The sequence below is a fragment of the Caloenas nicobarica genome, chromosome 9 (assembly GCF_036013445.1).
Source record: "Caloenas nicobarica isolate bCalNic1 chromosome 9, bCalNic1.hap1, whole genome shotgun sequence".
NCBI classification, from domain to species: Eukaryota; Metazoa; Chordata; class Aves; order Columbiformes; family Columbidae; genus Caloenas; species Caloenas nicobarica.
This window is the reverse complement of record NC_088253.1, coordinates 3,930,001-3,952,815: the sequence shown is the minus strand read 5'-3', so window position 1 is coordinate 3,952,815 and position 22,815 is coordinate 3,930,001. Positions and strand designations below refer to the sequence as shown.

The following is a 22,815-nucleotide window of genomic DNA, read 5'->3' as shown; positions in this document are numbered from 1 at the left end:
AGGACATTCAGGCTTTAAAAAGATTGAATGAGCTAAAATGCTTGTGATTGCAGTCTGGGACAAGAGGTTGTAAAAAGGTGGGCCAAGTAAATATGAGAAAATTGAAGTGATAATTTGAATATGTACATTAAATTATGTGTGAAGTAAAGCAAAGCTAGCATAGCTTCAAACAAAACTTCTTTGGTGAAGTAGTAGTATAAAGAGAACCAGAATCATGTGTTTTTTCATTGCAATACATTTTTACTTAAGGGAAGAGTCTATAAAGCATGAGGTTCAGCAAACAGCATTTTATTGAATAAACATAGCGCAGATGATGGCTTACAGTGTGGAGAGCTTAGTGACTGATACCTCTTATAACCAAATCCTTAATTCATTACTGCTGTGTAAGTGGCATATCTGATTTTTAAGGTGAACATTATATCTAGCCCTTAATGGAAATTTTGTAGTGGAAAGGTATGTATAATTTAACAGCAAAAGAACCTGAAAATGTGCAGATCAGTTAATTGCTAAGAGGGATGCTGTGATACACCACAAGATAGCATTGATTTTTAATATTGCCATTGCAATTTGAAGGGTACGTCACGTTACGAGTGCTCCATGGAAAGCTGCAGAGCACTTTACACCAGTTGATTTATGTTACCGCGTAGAAGACGGTATAAAATGTGCTCTGGCTGGATAGCGGTAGCAGAGCCCTGCTAACGTGTGTGTCTGAACTGCGGTGCTTGCCGTAACCAGTTTTCCTCTTTAATAAATTTTATTTTTCAGCTTTGTTTCATGTTCTCAGCACTGGTTGTCCTTAATCTTTTTGACACTGATCTAATTTTAGAAACAATTCATCTCTCTGTTTGCTGGCTTTTCCTTAACGGCTTAAGACCCAAGCGCATCCCGCACCAACGAGGTGGCGTCTCCTCCTGCCCGGCCCCGGCAGCTCCCGCGTGCTCGGGCTCAGCCAGGGCGGCAGAATCTTCTGCTGGAAGAGCCCGTGGTTCCATTTCGCTTGGGATGATTTCTCCGGTGTTCCCGTCTTACCCGCAGGGTGTATTCGGGGCGTCGTGGTGGCCGGTGAGATGGTGCAGATGTGGCACCTGTGGCTGTGTCACCCGTGGTGGTGGGACAGGCCTGTGGAAGAGGCGCGGACATCTCTGTTTTACATGGTCACCGTAGCCCAGTCACATGTGTGGCCAGCGTATCTGACAGACGCTTTCCGTGCTGAAAGGACGTCAGGGATGCAGAAGGGCTTTTTCAGCTCCGCTGCCTCCCCCCGTGCCGTGGCGCTCAGGGAGCCATGGGCACGGCCGGCTTCAGGCCTGGCTGGGCGGCCACCGTGGCCAAGCGGGTGTCCTGGAGGCACAAGGACGTGTCACAGAATCGCGAAATCCCAGAGTGTCAGGGGTTGGAAGGGACCTCGAAAGCTCATCCAGCGCAATCCCCCCGCCGGAGCAGGAACACCCAGATGAGGTTACACAGGAAGGTGTCCAGGCGGGTTGGAATGTCTGCAGAGAAGGAGACTCCACAACCTCCCTGGGCAGCCTGGGCCAGGCTCTGCCACCCTCACCGGGAAGAAGTTTCTTCTCGTATTCAAGTGGAACCTCCTGTGTTCCAGTTTGCACCCACTGCCCCTTGTCCTATCACTGGTTGTCACCCAGAAGAGCCTGGCTCCATCCTCCTGACACTCCCCCTTTCCATATTGATCCCCATGAACGAGTCACCCCTCAGTCTCCTCTTCTCCAGCTCCAGAGCCCCAGCTCCTCAGCCTTTCCTCACACGGGAGATGCTCCACTCCCTCCAGCATCTTCCTGGCTGCGCTGGACTCTCTCCAGCAGTTCCCTGTCCTGCTGGGACTGAAAGCCCAGTCTGCAAGCCCATCCCTTGTGGCGGGACACTGGGTGTGTGCTGGGGGTCTGACCCCGGCCCGCCAGCCCCGAGCCCTGTGGTGGAGCTGCCGCCGGCACGGCCCGGGGTGCCTGTTCCCCTGCGCCGGGGTCTCTGCCGCAGAGCTCGGGCTCCTTCTGCACTAACGTCCGTGAAAACTTGGGGGTTCTTTGGCAAAGATGTTTGTGCCAGCCCACACACCGGTCACAGATGAAGATAAAAAAGGCCTGAGGGACCTGAAGGCCAGATGCGGCGCTGTCAGCTCCCAGCTCCGTCGGCACAACGCGAGGCTCGTCTGCGCAGAGCGCCTCTCGGTCGTTCCGCAGGAGCTCTCGCGTCCTGGGGTACACGTGTGTTTTGCTGGTCTTCAGCTGGTTGGTTTTTTTTCTTGTCGTTACTCATAGTTGGGCTTGGGGGTGGCGAGGAGAGGAGAGCATTGAGAATTAAGATTCAGCACGTGCCTTTTCTTTGCGGGCTGTAATTAATCTTGCCAATTTTTAAAGCTTTGAGAATCTGGTTAAGTGATAAAACACTAACAACTTTATATGACAGAGAGTTAGAGGCTCCCGCTATACACCCACCAGAGAAGATTAGGAGAGAGTGTTTGCAGGATTCGCACTAAGCAGCAGAGAATACAGTTGAGAATTGTTGCACCGCATGATATAAAACCCACATTAATATAATGAAAGGTGTCGGGAATAACGTGAGAGCGGCTGTAATTAAATGTATCCTAATAAGTGCAACGTCCTCCTTAAAGCTCTTGTTTTTCAGCCCTCTCAAACTTAGAGGATGTTGTTGCTGTTGGCAGGTGGCCTGGGAGGAGAGCTGGAGAGCGAGGCGAAGGACAGCCGGGCCCTGGAAGAGAGGAACAGCGTGACGAGCCAGGAAGAGAGAAATGAGGAAGATGAAGACATGGAGGATGAGTCAATTTACACCTGCGATAACTGTCAGCAGGACTTCGATTCACTGGCAGACCTGACTGAACACAGGGCACACAACTGTCCTGGAGGTAATGTTAAACTAGCTTTACAGTTCTGACAGGTGGTTAGCTGGGTAATTGGACATAGCAACAGCTTGAGGCCTCAAGTGAGATTAAAGAATTAATAATGTAATTTTACAGTTAATGTAATTTTATTGTGGTGCCTTGGGTAGCCTTTGTTCACTCCTTTAATAAAATTAAAATAAAAGCAACAGCTTTCCAATTGGAATCTGTCAGTAATTACGTTAGACAAAAATGTTGTGGGCTTTTTTTTAAATGCTAAAAGTTTCAGGCAGGGTATTTTTCCCTCTGTCTCCAAATGTAGGAAGATTAGAAAAGTTAAATGACTGAAGTGTGCAAAAGTCCCAGGAAGAACGGCCTCTGAACCCCATAAAAGAACATGGCGATTTCGGAGATTAAAATTCATAGTGCGAGTTTCATTAATCCCACCCTAAAAATACACCATTCTCCTTAGGTTATTATTGCATCACCCTTTTGAATGCTGTGGAAGTGAGAAGGGCAGTAGCCTATGCTGATCTCATTTTTTCTTGCTGTAAAGTAGGAACAAGCTCAGAGCATTGGCGTGAACAATTGCAATGCATCTTGCTTTTACACGGCTGCCTTCGCGTGGCTGGCGGTAGCAGCAGGTATTCTGCAGAGCACGCTAAGCCGATTTATGGGGGTAGTAAAAAGCTTTGCAGATTTTACCAAAGATTAAATAAAATCTTAGGAGGAGGAGCGCAGAATATATTCATATGTATTTAAATGAGAGATTCTCATCCTTCAGCTTCCTGGAATTGAATACTCTGCCATGACTTTTTCCTCCGCACCCATCTAAAATATTTTTAGGCAGTTGCTGTTACGGCAGGTGGGTATGTCGAAGCTGGCGGAGGGCAGGAGGGTTAGTTTAGTTTCTACTCTGGTGCAGCAGCATCCCACCCTCTTTCCCCTGAGTGCGTATTCTTCCCTGGCCACTTAATTTGTTTGGTAATTAGCTCATATTTTCTGCTCTTCTTTTTGGGCATAAATAAAACGATGCTCAGCCAAGAAAAAGTACAGGAAACAGTGCAGCAAGGGTTAGGTGGGGGCTTGGGCTGGGTCCGAGTCCTGCCCCGAGAGCATCCTCCCATCTCACTCTGGTCTGCAGAGATGAGGTGTCCCCCCTTGTTCCTGTCTGTTTGCGGGGAGGAAGGACAGAGGGACGCAGGGTCTGTTCTTGCTGTGGGTGGATGGGGACTGCAGTGTCCCCCTGCCCCTGGGCTCCTGGCTCTCTCCTTTAAACATTTGTAGGCTGCAAGCTTGGAAGTGCAGAAAGTGGAAAGGCAGGGTGGTTTCTTGGCCAGCCGACAGCCATGGCGTTGGCCTGAGACATCTGTAGATGACACTTGTATCTACTGCAGGGTTGTAGGCAAGAAAATGTCACTGAATAGAAAAAATCCTTATTTTCAAAGCTGGAAGGTGAGGTACACAGAGAAGACGTTCCCAACGCCATCCTGTAGGGGGATTGGGACAGGCAGGATCCCGGGCAGCTGGACAGCTGTAGGACACATCTCCAGTGGCTGTCCTTGGGTGGCCGCAGGACACGTCTCCAGCAGCTGTAGGACACGTCTCCAGCAGCTGTAGGACACATCTCCAGCGGCTGTCCTTGGGTGGCTGTAGGACACGTCTCCAGCGGCTGTAGGACACATCTCCAGCAGCTGTCCCTTGGCAGCTGTAGGACACATCTCCAGTGGCTGTCCTTGGGTGGCTATAGGACATGTCTCCAGCAGCTGTAGGACACATCTCCAGCGGCTGTCCTTGGGTGGCCGTAGGACACGTCTCCAGCGGCTGTAGGACACATCTCCAGCAGCTGTCCCTTGGCAGCTGTAGGACACATCTCCAGTGGCTGTCCTTGGGTGGCTATAGGACATGTCTCCAGCAGCTGTAGGACACATCTCCAGTGGCTGTCCTTGGGTGGCTATAGGACATGTCTCCAGCAGCTGTAGGACACATCTCCAGTGGCTGTCCTTGGGTGGCTATAGGACATGTCTCCAGCAGCTGTAGGACACATCTCCAGTGGCTGTCCTTGGGTGGCTATAGGACATGTCTCCAGCAGCTGTAGGACACATCTCCAGCGGCTGTCCTTGGGTGGCCGTAGGACACGTCTCCAGCGGCTGTAGGACACATCTCCAGCAGCTGTCCCTTGGCGGCTGTAGGACACATCTCCAGTGGCTGTCCTTGGGTGGCTGCAGGACACGTCTCCAGCAGCTGTAGGACACGTCTCCAGCAGCTGTAGGACACATCTCCAGCGGCTGTCCTTGGGTGGCCGTAGGACACGTCTCCAGCGGCTGTAGGACACATCTCCAGCAGCTGTCCCTTGGCGGCTGTAGGACACATCTCCAGTGGCTGTCCTTGGGTGGCCGCAGGACACATCTCCAGCAGCTGTAGGACACGTCTCCAGCGGCTGTAGGACATATCTCCAGTGGCTGTCCTTGGGTGGCTGTAGGACACGTCTCCAGCAGCTGTCCCCAGGCAGCCACTGCTCCGTCACTGCGCTGCCACCCGAGTTGTGCCGGTGCAGCTGCTCGCGGCGCTGGGGCTGAGCCCCACCAGGAGAAAGGCTGGTTTTACCCCCAGTGTCTGCTTGGGTCTGATTCCCCGTGTGTCCCCAGACCAGCTGTAACAGCACAACTGGGGCAGTGGGGCAGGTGGTGGAGACCCCAGAGGAAGAACGGGAGGTTATGATGTTGACCAACAGCTCTATGAAAAAGAGCAATTTTTTTCCTGAGGCAAATATGCATTAAGATAGAGCAAACTGGAGATTCTATTTATTTCAATACAGTTGGTGTTTTCACGCCTCAGTTTTTATTTATCCTCAATGTATTCTGTTAGTGAGACTAAGAAAAATAAATTCTATTTTTTGGGACCTATCAAAATAATTTTTTAATATTCCCATTGTTAATTTTTGATTGCAGGTAGCATAATTTCATCTTCTTTTAGTGTCTTCACATGCACCGATGATTTACAAAGACATTTTGTCATATAAAGGCAGCATATAACCATCTGCATATATATGGATAGGTGCTAATAATCTCCATGTGAGGATATCCTTGTTCCAGGACAAGAGTGCCTGTTTTCCATCCAGTTTAATCTAGTGTCCTAAAGTGATTTAAAGTAAATAGGAAGATTGTACTCATATATTCTGGAATGAGAATATTTCCATGAAGATGATCTGGAATATTGCTTGATATTTACATATCTAACCTTGAGGAAAAAACCCTTTCAGATCCACCAGTTTGTTTGATAGCCAGGAGAATTTTTGTTCAAAGCATGCAAAATGCACATCTTTGTTAGTTCATCTGAGAAGACCTGCGCCACCGGGGTGAAAATCTTAAGACCGCATTAGGAAACGGGGTATTTTTAAAGATATTACCTCCCAAATTAAGCTATTTTACCATGTCCTTGGTTACCCCGCGCTCCGTTTGCGTGTAACGCCTGCCTGATGCAGCTGAGGGTGTAATGCAGCCCCTGACCTCTTGGCAAGCCAGGTTTTCATGTCTTAATCTGAAGCAGGGTTTTCAGTTGTGTCTACATGGCTCTAGATCAATACGGGTAATATTTGTAGTGATAATATCACCAGGCTGATGATACAAGATAACTAATGACTTCCTTTGGGATGCTGAAGTGAGGAAGGTGTTGTAGCTCAGGAGTGGTGCAGGATTACAAGAGATCACTCCAAAGAATAGGATAAACCGTCTATTTCACTGGAATCCCTTAGAAATTCATTACGGTGCGCTGAAGTTCTAATACAGTTTGAACGCAGCTGCTTTGACATGTAAGGAGGTAACAAACAGCCATTTCCCCCCTTGCTTTTTCATGTATCTCAGACTCGTTTCTTTGAGGACAAAACACCGCTGAAATGTAGACATTCCGGGTAGCAGAAGTGCGTGGCATTCCTTTTGATGTCTGTGTAGTAGAGATGTTCTCCCTCTGACAGAATTAGGTGCCTTTTGTACCTTTGGCTCGTGACTGATGTCTGATTGCAGGCTGCAGGTTTGCGGCGTCTGCAGGGATCTGAAAAGGGTCTAAATGGGGGCAGCTGGTACCGCCAGAACATCACATTTCCTTACCGGCTCATGTCTTCCCTTGTCTCCCAGCTTGCCCCAACAAATGAGCTCTCCTGCAGCAGGCCCGTGCCTTAAACAACTAGCCAGCATCTTCAAAAATACGCTGGGAACAAATAAACACACCTAGTGGATACGCTGTATGGGTTGAGCTTTTAAAATTAATTTAAAACTCATTGGTATCCCATGTCCCTGTAAGCAGATAAGACTAAGCAGCTGCCATCCGCATCAGATGCAGTCTTTTTTATACATATTTTTTTGCACACTGCTGTCAGAGTGTAGGTGTGATAGCGTTAGGGACAAGAGTAGAGAATTGCACGTGGATTTACAAATTCCTGGGTCCTCCAGACAGCACCAGAGGCTGCACACATCAGGCGACTATTCGGCGATATATCATCGTCTGGCGGCTATGCCAAGTTATTCATTGTCTGATGAAAAGTGGCTAAAAAGCCACGAGATTTGCCATTTTGCTTGTGTGTTTTAATGCACCTGCGTTAGCCTGGGTTTAGCTCCAGTATTTTATTGTGTTATTTTTGCTTCCTCCTCCCATGGGTCAGAATATCCTCATGTAAACTTTCCTCTCCAGTTTCTCAGCTGAATGTAGAGTGTTGTAAAGCAAATAAGTGCATCAGTGAGGTGGACAGGAGTAGGTTTCGGTGGGGTCTCTGAGCATTTCATGAGGTCCTCTTCTGTTGTGATGACTTTACAGGTTGTCTGTTTCAAACAGCAGCAGAGCTTTATATGGATTTTGCCAGCTTGGAAGCGGCTGATTTTTCTAAACTACTGTACGGTAGGAACTAGTTTATAATTAAAGTCTTGCAGTTGCTCCTTTTAAATGCCCTGTAACTTGTACACTAGGCTTACGTTTGAAATGAAGTATTGTAACTGTTTCATGCTAGTGTATAATTTTGTATTTTCTTGTATTTCACCTGCTACAAGAATTATAATTGCCATGCAACCGTTTATGCGGGATGCTTATCCAGAAAACCATACACGGCAGCTTGTCAACAAGTGACTACGTCCCATGAATGGTTTTGTCAGGTGGCACTTTGTACTTCCCACTGACAAAGAGAGATTTCTTGCACGTATTGCCAAAATTAGCCCTTCCCAAATTTGTAATCTTTGGTTGCACCGATTGGCAAGTCAGAGATTTTATCTTTTTGCTGCTGCTGTTGTTGCTTCTTTAAATTAGTGGATTACTGATTGTTCTCCACAAAAGAAACTGAAATACAGTTGTGAAAAAGCAGTGTGGAAACTTAATTATACACCTAGTTTATACAGCTGTGGCTCTAATGACCTACTGGCCCTAATTACTGTGTTGTGGCTCAGTCTGAGTGCTCTTGTCCTTGCCAGAATTCTGCTCCTTTCTCTTAACCTGACTAGTGTTTCAAGCTAAAAAAAATAACAAATTTCCTTTTTTTGTTCTTTTCTACATTGTCGTGCTGAAATGCAGTTTTCCTTCTTTCCAGAGGTCATAGCAGGGTTTTAAAATTGGCACCAGAAAAGCTCAGTAATCTCACAAACTGTAAAAACATGGATTTTCCCTGGAGTCCTCGATTCTTGCTGCCTAGATCTGAAAACGGGCAGCGGGGCAGGGCTTTTATTGTCAGTCACTTGGCGGCTCCGAGCGCAGGCTCCTGTCCCTGGCCTGGCCCAGGTGTCCCCTCTCCGGGAGCGGGGCTCCCCATGGCTCCCCGTAGTCAGTATTTGTGCCCGTGGGTGCCGAGAGCTCCAAACCCCCAGATTATTGCCGGGGTACGCTTGGCTGGATGGTCCGGGGTCTGGCACCGCGACTGCTGCCATCGCACAGGCGACGGTGCAGCCCAGCAAGAGGTTCCCAGCCAGCTTGCGAGGAGGCTCTGACCAGGACTTCTGCCAAGCCCACCAGAAAATCAGTGTGCTCATAAGGTGCTGGGCTGCCTGGCTACCCACGTGGGTGCTCAGAGAAATGTCTATTGATAACGTAGACCACAAAGCATATTCCCGTACGTGAATTTGGATCTGAAGTCAAACAGAAGCGCAGTTGCAAATTTGATGACAAACGAGGGGCACGGTGACCTTTTGGTGATGCGGTGGTTTCGCAGCGCATCCCGTGCAATGTGTTTCCTGCGCTGCCGGGCCCGGCTCTGCCCACGCAGGGCGTTCGGCACGGGTCGGGGCTGCCTGCCAAGGTGCTTTTAGCGCAGTGTTTGCCGCGTTGCATATGTTTGTGACAGCTGCGCGCAGCGTTGTGCTCCCTGACGGCGTTGCTGCCCCGGCAGATCGGAGGCTGGTCCGGCGGGTGAAGGTAGGTGAGACCCCGGCTCTGCGAGCCGGTTGCTTTGGGGCACCTCTTGGCCGCGCCTGGAAGGGTTTGAAACGGGGGGAGATGTGAATGCAAAACAACGTTTGCTGGCCATAAACACCCAGCGTTGCGGTGTGATGGAGGGCGTCCCGGGAGCCGTGGAGCAGCGGGCAGCGTGCTGCGATAAGAGCCTGCCAGGGCGCCCGGCGCCGCCTCCCGCAATCGCCACCGCCACCTTTGCGCCGGGTCCCTGGGGACGGTGGCAGGGGAGGCAGCACCAGGCGCTGCGCCGGCAGATAGGAGCGCTGCCAGCACGGCTGCCGCTGGCTTGGTCGCCTATAACCAAAACCCCTGGTAGGAGGGGAAGGTCTGTGCCCCCTCTGCAGCCAGCAGGCACCGCGGCTGGGCGGGCTGTGCGTTCTGGGGATGCGCACACACATTTCTTAGCAATGATGATGTCTTTCCTCAAGCAGCGTATGTATGTTTTTCACACAGGAAGAATGTTTTCCCTGTCATTTTTAAACACGTGGCCCAGTGAGGAGCTGAGGATGACACGTTCATGTGCTTGTATCGGCAAGGGACTGTTTCATTCTTGCTACTTTAATTGAGTTCTTTTATCTACTTTTATCTAGTTCAAAAAGTAGTTTGGGAAGTAAGCACAGGTACACATGAAAACGGATAGAGGAGAAAGCGAGCGCGTGTTTTAAGTGAGGCCTCTTAAAGAAAGCGCGTGTCCTTTGGAAGTCTTGAAGGGTTTGGTGCCTGGCTGTCTGAAAAGCCACGATGAACAAACACCCCAAACGCTGCCGGTGCCGGCGGTGAGAGCTCCTGCAGGCAGCAGGGCCTGCACCGGGAGATGGAGCCCCCGCTCCCCCCACACCGACCCAGCGCCTTGCAGCCCTTGCGGGGCACTGGGGAGGCCCCAGCTCCACCTCCCCTTCGGATTTCTGTTTGCAAAGGATAATCCATCGCCGTGTTAGAGCAGAGGGAGCATCGCATGGGTCCGCGTAGGGCAGGGTTTTTTCTTGGCATTATAGAAATGTGAGTAAATAATAAATGTTTTTTGAGAAGGAGGAGGGAGGGACTGTGGTGAGCGGCTCCATCCAGGAACCAGGTGCCCGCGGGGAGGGGGATCGCTGCTGTCCCGAGCAGGTCCCAGCGTTCACGGGGCGTAGAGAATGTGAAACTTGCTCAGAAATGCGGTGAGGAGACTACAACAGATGCATGCTTGTTATGAAGCGGCCTTTAATAATGCCTCGGCGAGCTTGGCGGAGGATGTGCTGGGGTTGTCCTGCCTCAGACGGACAAGAGCGTGGGTGTTTGTGGTGAGGGCGCTGCTGAAGGGCACACGGTGCCTTCCTGGGGGCTCCTGGGGGACAGAACCTTGTTGGCCATATCAACAGCCTTAGTGGATTTGGAGCCACCAAGATCTTCAGACTGCAGATGTGAGCAGCGTACGAGAGGTGTATTAAAAGTCTGCTTTTTTTCCTGATTTCTTCGCTTGTCCCCCAGCAGACCACTGAGTACATACTCCTCACATCAGGATGGCTGTACTGAGCCAGCCTGATGGTCCTATAGTGCCGTGTCCCCAGAATATTCTCCCAGCTGTCAGCAAACTTATCTGGGCACTTCTTGGTGCTTTTGATTAAATTCCTCAGATAATCTTCTTCCATGACTTTCCATTTTGAAGTTTCTTGTTGAAGTGAGGTGTGCATTTAGCATTTGCATTTAGCATTTCCCGTGGTGGGGACCCAGAGTCCAGTTGTGCATCGGGGAAGTGTCCCCTTTTGTTCACTTCAGCTTTGTCACCTGCTTTCCTGTGGCACCCTCCGGTTCTTGGCGGAGACAGTGAGCGATCGCCCCTTTTCCACCTTCTCCACCCGCTCATGCTTGAGCAGACTTCTCTTGCTGTCCCCTCCGCTGTCTCCAGATCCATATTTTCAATCCTCTTACTGATACCTCCTGTGTCTTGACCCAGAGGAGGAGACGGAGGCGCGTGGCAAAGCGTGGCTGGTAGGACGCAAATGGGGACAGGATCGTCATCACTAGTACCAGGGATGTGCTCAGGTTTGTGTGTCTGGGCTCCCGAGCAGGAGGTGAAGGATGCTGCTTGTCCTGGTGTGGAGACCTGGCAGATAAAGCGGTGCTGTCTGGCTCTGTAGGGGAAAAACAATTAAGACTTCAATGTTTATTAAGAAAAAAGCAAACAGCAGTGCATTTCAAGCACTCATCACGCAACGTAATTTTGCTGTTGGAAGTAGTGAGATTAAAAAAATCTTTTTAATGTTGATTTCTTTGAATTTACAGAATATAATTTTTTTAAAAAATCAATTAAAAATAGAGGGAGTGTGTGTAGAAACATTGTCAAGAATTCCTATCTTTCATTTTTTTTTTGAAACAAGCTCTAGGAAAAAAAAAAAAACAACCCCACAGAAGTTCTGTAGTGCATATTTGAATGCTTTTGTTGTAGCCTCATTAAACTTGGCTTGTCTGCAGATACAGCTGGCACGTTATTAACTGTGCTCCAGGCTGGGGGAAGCCAGAACGCAGCCTCCACCCCCCGGAGCCGGCTGGCGGGGGGAACCGTGCCAGCGCCGCCCGGGAGCGCCGGAGCATCATCCCCGCACGGCCCTGCGGCCGGGGGCTCCGCTGGCCCCCGCTGCCCCTCGCTGCAGGGCTCCCGGGGTCCCCCGCAGCCCCCGCTGAGCAGGACGGACCCACCAAGGTACGTGGCCTCCCGTGGACAACCCCACCTGGGCGCCCGCGCTCTCCGCCGGGGTCTCGCGCCTTTCTTCACCGCGGGCTGGCAAGAGGCGAATTAGCGATCGGCTGCCAAATAGCGTCTCTGTTCTGAACAAAGTCGGTATTGGACTGAACCAGTCCGATAAATTGAATATGGGGAATGTTTTCCCTGCACCTGCTGGAGAGGCTGTTGCTCTCCGGGCTGGGTTTGCACATCAGCCCTCCACCAGAGGTCTAACAGCTTCTGACTTCCTTCAAAGCTCTGGCAACAAGTATGTGCCTTTTGAATGCTGGCTCATCTAAGTAATTTTAATAGGTGCTTTTAACAGGTGGATTTCAACAATAGATTTCGTAATTTCATATTCAAAATTGCTGAAGATATATTCAATAGAAATTTAAGTTAAATAATGTGTGTTAAATCTAGGTAATGTTATGCAAACTTCTTGCTTAGTACAACCAGCTTTCGTTAACTAACGAAAAATGGATTTAGGGTTTTCAAGGCACTCGATCTGTTCATGTTATTAATAAATACTTCAGTGGGCATTTGAGCACTTCGTAATCTCTAACCATTTAGACCAGCAACTCCTTTCTTACACAAGGAAGTACTATTCTTATTTTTATCATCATGGAATTAACAAGTTGTTCGGATTTCGCTTAAGTTTTGACTCTTACTGGAAGGGGTCTTCCTTCCTTCCTTCCGTCCGTCCGTCCGTCCGTCTGTCCGTCTCCTGCCTTATGCTGGTACAAGCTTTGTGTTGTCTTTGGGACCCAACACTGCCGACAATAATTTTCAGTGTGTGCAGCTCCTGGATCTGGCGCCCCGTGGAGCTGCACGAGTCTCGTGTCAACATGAGGGGGATGAGAGGTCAGGGTTTGGGGGAGAATTCAAGACCTTCCCCCTAAGCAGCCTGAGTTATTTTGGATGAAAATGACCGTAACTGTGGCTTCCCCGATTTGCCTAATGACACATGTGACACTGGTGGAAGAGCCAAGGTCTTTAATCCTGGTGGGTTTTGCTGCTGGTGACACCTGTGAGCATGGGGTTGAGGTTCCTCTTGAAGGCACTGTTTTTTTGGCATGTGGGTCTGTCTCTTCTTTGGGCTTCCTTGGAAATCTTTCTCAGCATAATGGTGAAAGACTTTGTGGCTCCTCCTTATGTTGCTACTCAATTACCGTTAGCCTTGCTGAGGAGGACATAGGGAAAGGCTGAAGAAGCCCATTGCTTTTCTCTTCTCCAGGGAATCTCTTACATTAAACATTTGAATAGATTTTTGAACGTAATTCCCAGTCATTTCCTCTACGGTGAACTCGGTTCACCTGTGCAGACTTTGTACTTAATGATATCTCTTAAAATAAATGAGATTTGATATAATTTGTATTAAATGGTCATTTCAGAAATGTACATCTACTAATTATTCATTAGAAAATTTGGAAAGACAGAAGTAGAAAAAATTCCCTTTATGACCTCGCAGTCTACAGAAATATAAATATATATATACACCTGTGTTCATTATCTCTGAGGAAAACTGAATGCAGGTGATTTCCTGGACTCCAAGAACAGTTTACGCAGATTTGAATCACATTGTTCAACCTGCATCGATAAAGCAGAGCAACCAACCCAGCCAAAACCAGCCCAAAATTCCACATACCTTCAGGACAGTTTGTTCACATTTACGATGATACTCAGCTCGTGGTCTGTGTCTGTATCGAATGGGATTTTGCTTTAGTGAGTTCTCCTGGTTGTCTCCTCGGGGTGCTGGGGGAGATGAGATTGCTCCATGGGCGGTTTTGGAAGCGGTCTCGGCCGGGTTCACACAAGGGTGGTCACAACTTTGTGCACAAAACCTGGCAAATAGTTCAATTTGCATTCCAACCACATCCAGCTCCAACCCGGATAGCTGTGTGATCTCACCGTACGGCCCTTCCCTGCTCCCTCCTCTCGTACAGATGCTCGCCGTGGTTTGTTTTAAGGTTGGAATTGTGTTCCCTTATGTGTTCTAATGATATCTGCTGTAACTGGGTTGGATTTTGACCAGAGCCTCTGGTCCCTATAAATGAAGTACATATAAAATTTGCTTTTTATGGCGAATAAACTGTCATCTTTAGGAGGCAGTCACGACGCTGTTATTGCATTCCTCATGTAAATGGGACAAATTTAACCCAAAATTTAAAACAAGAGAAAATGCAAGAGTGTAGGATTTTCTTGTCTAATAGCTTAAATGACAGAATACTGAGTTTTCTGGCTGCCAGCTTAAACTCTGGCAATGCAAACATCAGGAGGGAAAGCTGCCCTTTCTCTCAATAACTAGGTATACACATGCATAGGTGATGTACAAAAGGCTTCACTTTACGTTCATCAGTTCCATTTTGAAGCCCCGAGTAGCTAAAGTTGACCGTATTGAAAATAACATCATTACTTTAGGGGAGCATCAGTCGTAATCGAAAGGGAAACGAGGAGAGCCGGTCCGTCCCGCGTGTTGGGAGGAGGGACTTCGCTGGAGTTGGGAAAAGGGCAAATCTGACTTAGAAAGGTTCTCCCGCTGGCAGTAACTGGCCACGTGTGTCTGGGTCGCCGAGCTCGGCCACCCCGAGCGGGGGCAGAGGGAAGGGAGGACGGGGAGAAAAAACCATTTGTGAACTTGCCCCTTTGGAGAGAGCAAAGGCTCCTCTCCCCGTGCCAGCGCCGAACAGCCGGCAGCTGCGTCCCCGGCTTCTGCTGACAGCAAATGTCACTGCAGAAACCTCCGTCCTTCCCAGGAGCCGCTGCTCCTACACAGGGAATAGAGGAAACTCATGGGTAGAAACGTGGTGGTGTGTGGGCTGCTCTGGATTTTACCCCGAGGAAGAAAATTCCCACAAATGTTTTAAATTAGGCTGTCCTTGATAATTCTGGTGGTATGGAGCCCAACCAGAAATTCAGGAAAAAATAAAGTTGCTCTGTTAAAGCAGACATGGAAAAAAAAAAACCAACAACGAAGGGCTTAACTTTTGTCCTGAGGGTGATAAAACAGCACCACAGAGCTGAAAATCAATCTGACCTTCACCCACGTGATGCTGTTGTCTCAGTCTGTCTTTCATTTCCTTTGGTTGAGTGAAGGCCATGGCATTCAGGAGGGAGAAAAGCCAGAGGGAGGTGGGGAGAATCCTGTTTTCTCTGGAAAGACTTCGGTGCTTGCATAAGTCGACTCCGTAAAGAGAGTTGCTGTAAAACTTTGAATTATTTCATTACATTAAAAAAAACCAACAACAACAACTTTCTTCTCTTAATAGCCAGCAATCACATTAAGGTAAAGAAGAGATGTGCTGTAAAGAAAAAAAAAAAAAAAAGGAAGTGTTTGTGATATAAAACATTCTGTTTTAATTAAACCTAGAATTAGTTGGTATTTTGAAATGAAGGCTTCATGCAGCAACAGGAAACCTGCACATTCATTTAAAACAAGAAATTTGTACCCAAAGGGGAGAAAAAAGGCCAATTATTTTTTCCAGAGATGTTTTAACATTCTGTGTTGTAAGCTTTGCACAAAGAGAAGGTACCCAGATACACGTATATTTACATATACGTCAATACACCAACAGTTAGGCCTTGTGTATAAGCAATACTATTGATTTTTCAAAATTTCAGGTACCATTTGAATTGGCAAACTACTCATTTTGTACAACATCCCGCAGCAAGTGGTTCCCACCTCATTTTCCTGAAGACAGAGAATGAACTAAATGAATGGGTAAAAATTCTGCGCAGAATTTAATTCTATTAAACAGCAGCACCAGCAAAGAGGAAAACGATGTGCGTAAGCACATCTTGGTATTCTCTTTTACATCTTGAAAGCAATTAAAAGTGCGATTCAGAGCTGTTCATCCAATCCCCTGCTTCTTCCATGCTCGTTGAATTTAAGTGCAACCCAGAGCCAAGAAGTTGCCAGATACTTCTTTTGGAAAACAGTAAGTTTTCCACATGGGCTTTACAAAACGGAGATTCTGCCTGCCCTAAAGTGCGGTTTTCCCGATTCATCTGATCACACACAGATAATGTCCTTTCGTGTCAGAGTCATAAACTACTCTGTTGCTTTATGTTTTCGTGCTATAGATACCCCGGGTACTGCAGCTTGGTGAGAGTCGGGGTAGCCGCTATTTTTTTGTTCAGCCAGCATTGCCTGGTTTAGGAAGGGCTGTAAGAAATGTCAACTTCTTGTTACAAAGATAAAGACGGAGCCTGGATTTAGCTGTGGAGATGAATCCCTGCTTCATAAAGGTTGAGAATTAACCAGTTTGTTCATTAATCTATTTGGGATGACGGAGATTAATTCTGTAGCTTTTTATTGAAGAGTGGTTTGTCTGATATGCCGACCATCACGGACACTGTTTTACATGGTATCTAAAAAAACCCAACAAGACAGCAAATGTAAAAGATGTTGGGACCTTTTCCTGGCGAGCTCTGCTACTCAGGTTTCCATGTGATATGCCAAAATGCTGTTTGCGTAAATGTAGAATTTAATAAGTTATCATTCCGATTAACGCCATTAACTGCTTAACTACTGTAGAAATTGGCTTCCAAAGTTGCGCGATGGTGGCTGTTGCTCTCCACGTCATTCCATTTGCTGTCTCGCTGGGGATAATGGTATGCAAGGGAAAGCAAGAAGGTCAAAGATCTTTTTGTTTAGTCTCTTTGCACATTAGAAGTTCTATTATGTGTTTGTATTGCATGTGGTTTCCAGTCTGTTGGCTACAATGCTTTCAAAATCCATTGACGAGGAGTTTGTGGAGCTAAATATATCTTGTGGGTTATGACTGCTAAGCTATCGCTTTGCGAAGCATCAGGGCCAATATTTAACAAGTGTTTTTCAGAATGAGGAATTTTTGAAACCGAGTCAAATGCTCTCACAAAAGGGTTAACAGAAATGCTAATACAGAAGATGACAGCAAGCCCTGGGTGTGGGGACCTGGGCCTGGCCTGGGGCTTTTATGGGTTTTTGGGGGGGTGGGGAGGGCTGTGGTATTGTTGTGAATGACACAGCCGCCACAAAGCTCAATGGGGTGACAAAAGCGGTGTCCTCTGCAGCCAGCCCTTTCTCTGCCCCCAACCAAGGAGGTTTGCAGGGGGATGAATGTGTGGGGCTGCCCCCCAGGTCTCTCTCCCTGCCCCCCGGCCGTCCCCTGGGCACTCAGGCTCTCGTCCAGCATTTAGGGGATGCAAACCCAGAGCGTAGGATGCAAACCCAGCGTGCGGGACACAAACCCAGCGCGCAGACCGCGGCACGTCCGGGCTGGCACAGCCGCCTCCTCGTTCTCCCTCCGGCCAGCAGCCTGACCTTTCAGAAAAAACCAGTTTCAGCTGCTGTGAAACGCTGACAATAGCTTTAATAGGTTTCATTTTGGTACGAAATAGCTATGGTTGCATTCGATAATCTAGACTAGCAGCCATAAACGTGGCAACAGCAGCTCGTGTTTTAGCTGATTGTTTCAGGCCGTGTACAAACTCAGGCAGATGTCGCTGCCTCCCTGCCAGGCGTTAGCACAAGATACTCATTTTCTTTTAAAAAGAAAGCAGAGATTTTATTTTTTTTTTTTAGAGCAACTTGTGTTCTGACTGCACGAGCACCTTCACACCTGTCAGCTGAACCCAGCGCGCTCGGTCCCAAGGGGAACCCGACATCTGGGAAATTCTGCTCAGCCCAGCCTGAGCCCCTTTGCAGCGTCTTTGGTATTTGAATTGAAACGGAGTTACACCATCCATCACACATCATCCTTTGCATTATTCTGTTCTGCTCTGGTATACCCCCGCTTTTATAACTTTCAGCTTAAGTGCCGCTCTCGGGCTGTTCCGGGAGTGTTGCAGTTATCTGTAAGCTGTCCTGCGTTTCGCTGTGGGGCTGGTGAGCTCAAAAACATCTGCAGGCAGGGTCGGTCCAGCTTGCTGGTCTTTAGAGGATATTTAGAAAGTTTCATAAGGCTTGGACCCATACCCACACCCATCCTAGATGCAGTGTCTACAGATTTATCCCCAAGAGCCTCTTACAAGCTTTGTTTGTATTCCTATCTAGAGCTATCCCACTGCAGAAATCCTCAGGAGAGAGAAGTGGTCAAGAGTACTTAGAAACATCTGTTAAAAATTCAGACAAACACTGCACTGTCACTAGAAGCGGTTGGGATGGGGCGAATGAAATTTATCATGTGGTGCTACAGGAAAAAGGGACACTTTTTTTTTTTTTGTTCCTTTGTTTTTCCTTAAAAATTGATAGTTTGGTCAGTAGATATAGGAAAAGGCCCCCGCAGAGCACACGTGGAGCGGAGAGTTGCATTTTACCAATGTCACCAACTCACTCGAGAGCCAAGGCTTGCGGGAGCGCCCATTCCAGAACACTCACGCTGGATTCATCACATGCTTTCTGCTTGTTTCAAGTAACCCTGCATTAATTGTGCAGACCTAGAAAGTGCCGAGATTAGGAGAGAAAGTGCCTTTTCTACTGCTTGCCGTACTTAGGCAAAAGGGAAGAAAAAGTCGTAGCAACAAATCTAACAGATGAACTCTCCAACTGGTTGCTGTTGTGTATGTGGCTGCGCGCTGGATTCAGTGAGTACTTGAGAAATATTGGCATTCGTCCCCGATGATGTTTCGTGAACTTACAGACAATTTGGCAGAAAAAAACCCAAGTTTTTTTAATGTATGAAGCTGGACTTGCTACGATGTGGTGTTTCTCCATCGCAGCGGTGCCGTCGGCCCCCCAGCCCCGCTCCCCGCTCAGAACCCTCGCGTCCTGTCCCCTGTGCTGGGTACCCCAGTAAGGGGTAAGTGCTGGTTCTCTTCTCAGCCTCTGAGACGTGAACTGGGGTCTCTGTCCCACCCAACCAAAGGGATGTTCACCAGTCTTAGAGAAACTCAATTTCTGTAAAAACCCCACAATTTCTCCCGGAGCCCTCTATCCCCAGTCTGGTGTGACTCAAAGTTGATAGGAAGGGACAAACGATTAAGACGTGTGACAGGCAACATGATCCCACAAACCATGTTTGCTTAGGATGCCAGGCTGAAAAAAACGAACACAAAGCTCCTGAGAATAAATGACTCGCTTCAGATTGAGACTTGGTGGACAGTGTTGGCTTTGTTATCGCTCTGCAGGTAGTGAGGGGAGAGGGTTAGGGAGAATCTCCAGAAATGTCGGAGTGTCGTTATTGGAAGGGTAAAGCTTCCTCTGCTGCGCGTCCCCCGTAGTGGACCCCGCATCGCCCTAGTCCCTCCTCCTTTTAGGAGCCTTTTGAGGCAAAGTCTCTTGTGATAGGAACATCTCTCCGGTCTTTTCATCTGCGAGCTGCCAGGTGAAAGAATGGGGCTAGAGAACAAAAGATGCTCAGATACCGCAGACAAGCTTTTGTAGGATCTGCCACGTCAGCTGTCTCTTCTAAGGTCGCCTGTATTTTCTGTTGATGGTGCTCTTCCCCCGAGGGTTCCCCGCACCTGGGAACGCCTGCCATAACCCGCACGGATATTTTCCTCGACGCCTTTCATTTCTGCGTGCAGATGGAGCTGGGATATCACACACCCTCCTTGCCCTTATTCTGTTCTGTTCCTTGGCAGCCCCAGCGTTCCTGGCTGGGAGCTTTCATCCCACCTCCCTCTCGCCCTTTTGCAGGAGGGGCTTTGCAATTATTTATAAGCTAGCTCGGCCTGTTTTCTGACATTTTCAGTGCAGTCTGTGGAAGAGGAAAGCTAAGTCTATGTTCTCTGGTTTTACAGGGAACAGAAAACTCAAAGTAAATGTTGCTGGTGTGTGTTACTCAGATATTTTGGTTTTTTAGGAGGCAGGGAACTCTAACATCAGTGGTGGTCTGGGTGGGTAAAGTCTTAGGGGCCTGTAACCACCTCTTGCCTTTGCTGTGTTTGGAGATCCTGGAAGGACGAGCAGCCAACTTGCTCGCACGCTTGTCAAAGGGAGGATGTCTGTCCTGCTTCTCCTGCATTCCCCCTCACCTCCTCGAGTAGGTTTTCTTTCCCCTTCCTTCTACCGTGTGTCAGAATAAGCAGCACCCTCTGATTTACCTCCTTCTCCTTCCACTCATATTCTGGGCCTTGAGATTTTCCGAAATACATCATGGTAAGAGGTGAAGCTATAATGATCTGCACATCGTAGTTTCTCTAGAGGCATCTTTAGATTCTCTGAATGAAATAAACGTCTTTTCAAGCTGAAGAGCAGCGTATTCTCATTTTGCTGCTGCAAAAGGTGGGAGGAGTGACTAACTGTTCCTCTGGAAGTCGTGAAGCGGACAGGCTTGTCCGCTGCCCAGGCTGGATGATGCACATACCTATTCACCCCGTCCTCCACCACAGCGATGTTTTGCTTGCCTACACGCATTGCATATGTGTGAGAGAATTATAGGCCTCCTGGCTACCTTCTCTTCCAAGGATAACTCAAAATACAGACGCTCTTCTAAGGAGAGATGTATTCCCCCTCCAATGATACGCACACAGAAATAAAATTTATTTTGATTTTGACTGACCTGAGATACAAACTGATGGTTGCAGCTAAATCTCGCTTTGACTTGTTCATTAAAGCTGTTCAAAGTAAACTACAGGGTGGAGGATCTCATGTGAGCCAAAACTAACCTCCCCGTTCCTGCCGGGGAAGCCGTATTGCCAAATTTCACACAGCCGTGTTCTCTAGCACCTCCTTTGAACACGAGTGTGGTTCTGGAGGCCGTTTTGAAGCTCTCACTTGAAACACACTCTGTGAGCTAGTGGAGCATTTTCTGGCACTTCAGCTTGTGTGTCTGGTGGCTGTTTGTGCTGTACCGAGCAGTGAGTCACGGCTTGCTGCAGGAGAAAAAAGGATTTCTTAGAAAACCTTTCAGAAAAGCTGAGGTTGTTTTTCAGCTGGAAGTGCGGTTGGTGTCTGTGGTGAAATTGGTGTGGCGAGTCACCTCTGCAGTGTTTCTAAGAATTACCAGATAGTGTAGCGGCTCATCTGAATACTCTTTTTGTATGATTTTTGTAGGCAGTGACTTCCTCCTAGTATAAGATATTTCTTTCATATTTTTCACTGTCTGGACTGCTGGATATGGGGACTTGTTCCTTGCTGTACTTGTATTCTTAATTGTATACTTGAATTACAAAAGTGTGAACCTGCTTCACCTCCTGCTGAACACTGGAGGAACTCTGGGTGTTCATCATCCCAAACAGTCAAGTAATTGCGCTACAGACTCCAAGTCGGTTCCCTGTCGTAGCGTACCGGATCATTAATGTTTCCGTGGGCTGGCTCCGGGCTCGCGGCAGCGGAACACGAGAACAGGACTGTGTGCTCCCCAATGGCTGCTCTGCGACGGTGGCATTTGGGATCCCCCAGCTGCGCGCTCAGAGGTGGCACTGCAGGGTGGGGATGTGGGGCTGAGCGAGCAGGTCCTGGGCACAGTGAGGAGGATGCTGAGGGTTCCAGCAGCTCCTGGGCACAGTGAGGAGGATGCTGAGGGTTCCAGCAGGTCATGGGCATGGTGAGGAGGATGCTGAGGGCTCCAGCAGGTCCTGGGCACGGTGAGGAGGATGCTGAGGGCTCCAGCAGGTCCTGGGCACGGTGAGGAGGATGCTGAGGGCTCCAGCAGGTCCTGGGCATGGTGAGGAGGATGCTGAGGGCTCCAGCAGGTGACGGGTACAGTGAGGAGGATGCTGAGGGTTCCAGCAGGTCATGGGCACAGTGAGGAGGATGCTGAGGGTTCCAGCAGGTCACGGGCACCATGAGGAGGATGCTGAGGGCTCCAGCAGGTGACGGGTACAGTGAGGAGGATACTGAGGGTTCCAGCAGGTCATGGGCACAGTGAGGAGGATGCTGAGGGTTCCAGCAGGTCACGGGCACCATGAGGAGGATGCTGAGGGCTCCAGCAGGTCATGGGTACAGTGAGGAGGATGCTGAGGGCTCCAGCAGGTGACAGGCACAGTGAGGAGGATGCTGAGGGTTCCAGCAGGTCCTGGGCATGGTGAGGAGGATGCTGAGGGCTCCAGCAGGTCACAGGTACGGTGAGGAGGATGCTGAGAGCTCCTCAGCTCAGGTCCCCACATCACCATCTGGGATTCTCCCCAGCAAACTGTCTGAATCGGTGCCTTGGCTGCTGGGACCTTGCTGCCGTCACAAACCAAATTAAAACTGGCGTGGACGTGGGCAGAGCTGGCTGCAGACACCCCTCCCGATGCCGTGGGGCTGTCCCTTCGTGGGACATGGGCATGGGACACGATTCTTCCTCCGTGCCCCACGCCGGGTCTGTGACAGCCACTCAGCGGCTGCTGCCGCGCTGCTGCCACTCGGGTCATTCCCAATTGTTTTGCCATTTTTGCCTAAAATAAAAAAAACCTCATTTAATGACAGCATGAAAAAAGGAACTTGTGGAATGCTGTGGATCATGAATGGGTGATGCCTCTGGATGGTGTGTGACAGTGAGATATTTATAGGACAAAACACTGGACGATGAGGTGGTGGATTGGCAATGTTGCCCAAGCCAATGCTCCTGCAAGCGGCGGGTGAGCCTGGGAAGTCTCTTGCATTTAATGGGCCTCGGTTTACCTGTTCATTAAAAAGGTATAAAGATATCAGGACTGGCATGTGGGGGACATTTACTTTTTGGAATGATTTTGACACCTTTGGATGGAAAACTGCATATTCTGATCAGTTATTCTTTATTTCATTGGTATGACTGTGTGCATAGTTGACTTTGTCATTCTCAGCAGTAGATTTCCAAAACCTTTTTGTTTGTTTGTTTGCTTAAACTCCAGCTAATTTTCCTCTTTGGAAGTCAGAGTTTTTCCAACATGACCTGGTAGAAGGACAATACAGTCCATCTGGAGTATGTTCCACACCCATCAG

At 48.6% G+C, this 22,815-nt stretch overlaps 1 protein-coding gene across 3 annotated transcripts in view; it reads left to right on the top strand.

Moving 5' to 3' along the window:
* Positions 1 to 22,815, top strand: part of ZNF423 (zinc finger protein 423) — a 226,169-nt gene that overhangs the window by 69,167 nt on the left and 134,187 nt on the right. For 2 of the 3 annotated variants that reach the window (XM_065641163.1, XM_065641161.1), the window contains exons 3-4: positions 2,681 to 2,881; positions 7,664 to 7,744. In XM_065641163.1, the coding sequence (XP_065497235.1) occupies positions 2,681 to 2,881; positions 7,664 to 7,744 (282 nt within the window). The remainder of the gene's footprint in view (positions 1 to 2,680; positions 2,882 to 7,663; positions 7,745 to 22,815) is intronic. The other variant, XM_065641162.1, reaches the window with a different exon arrangement.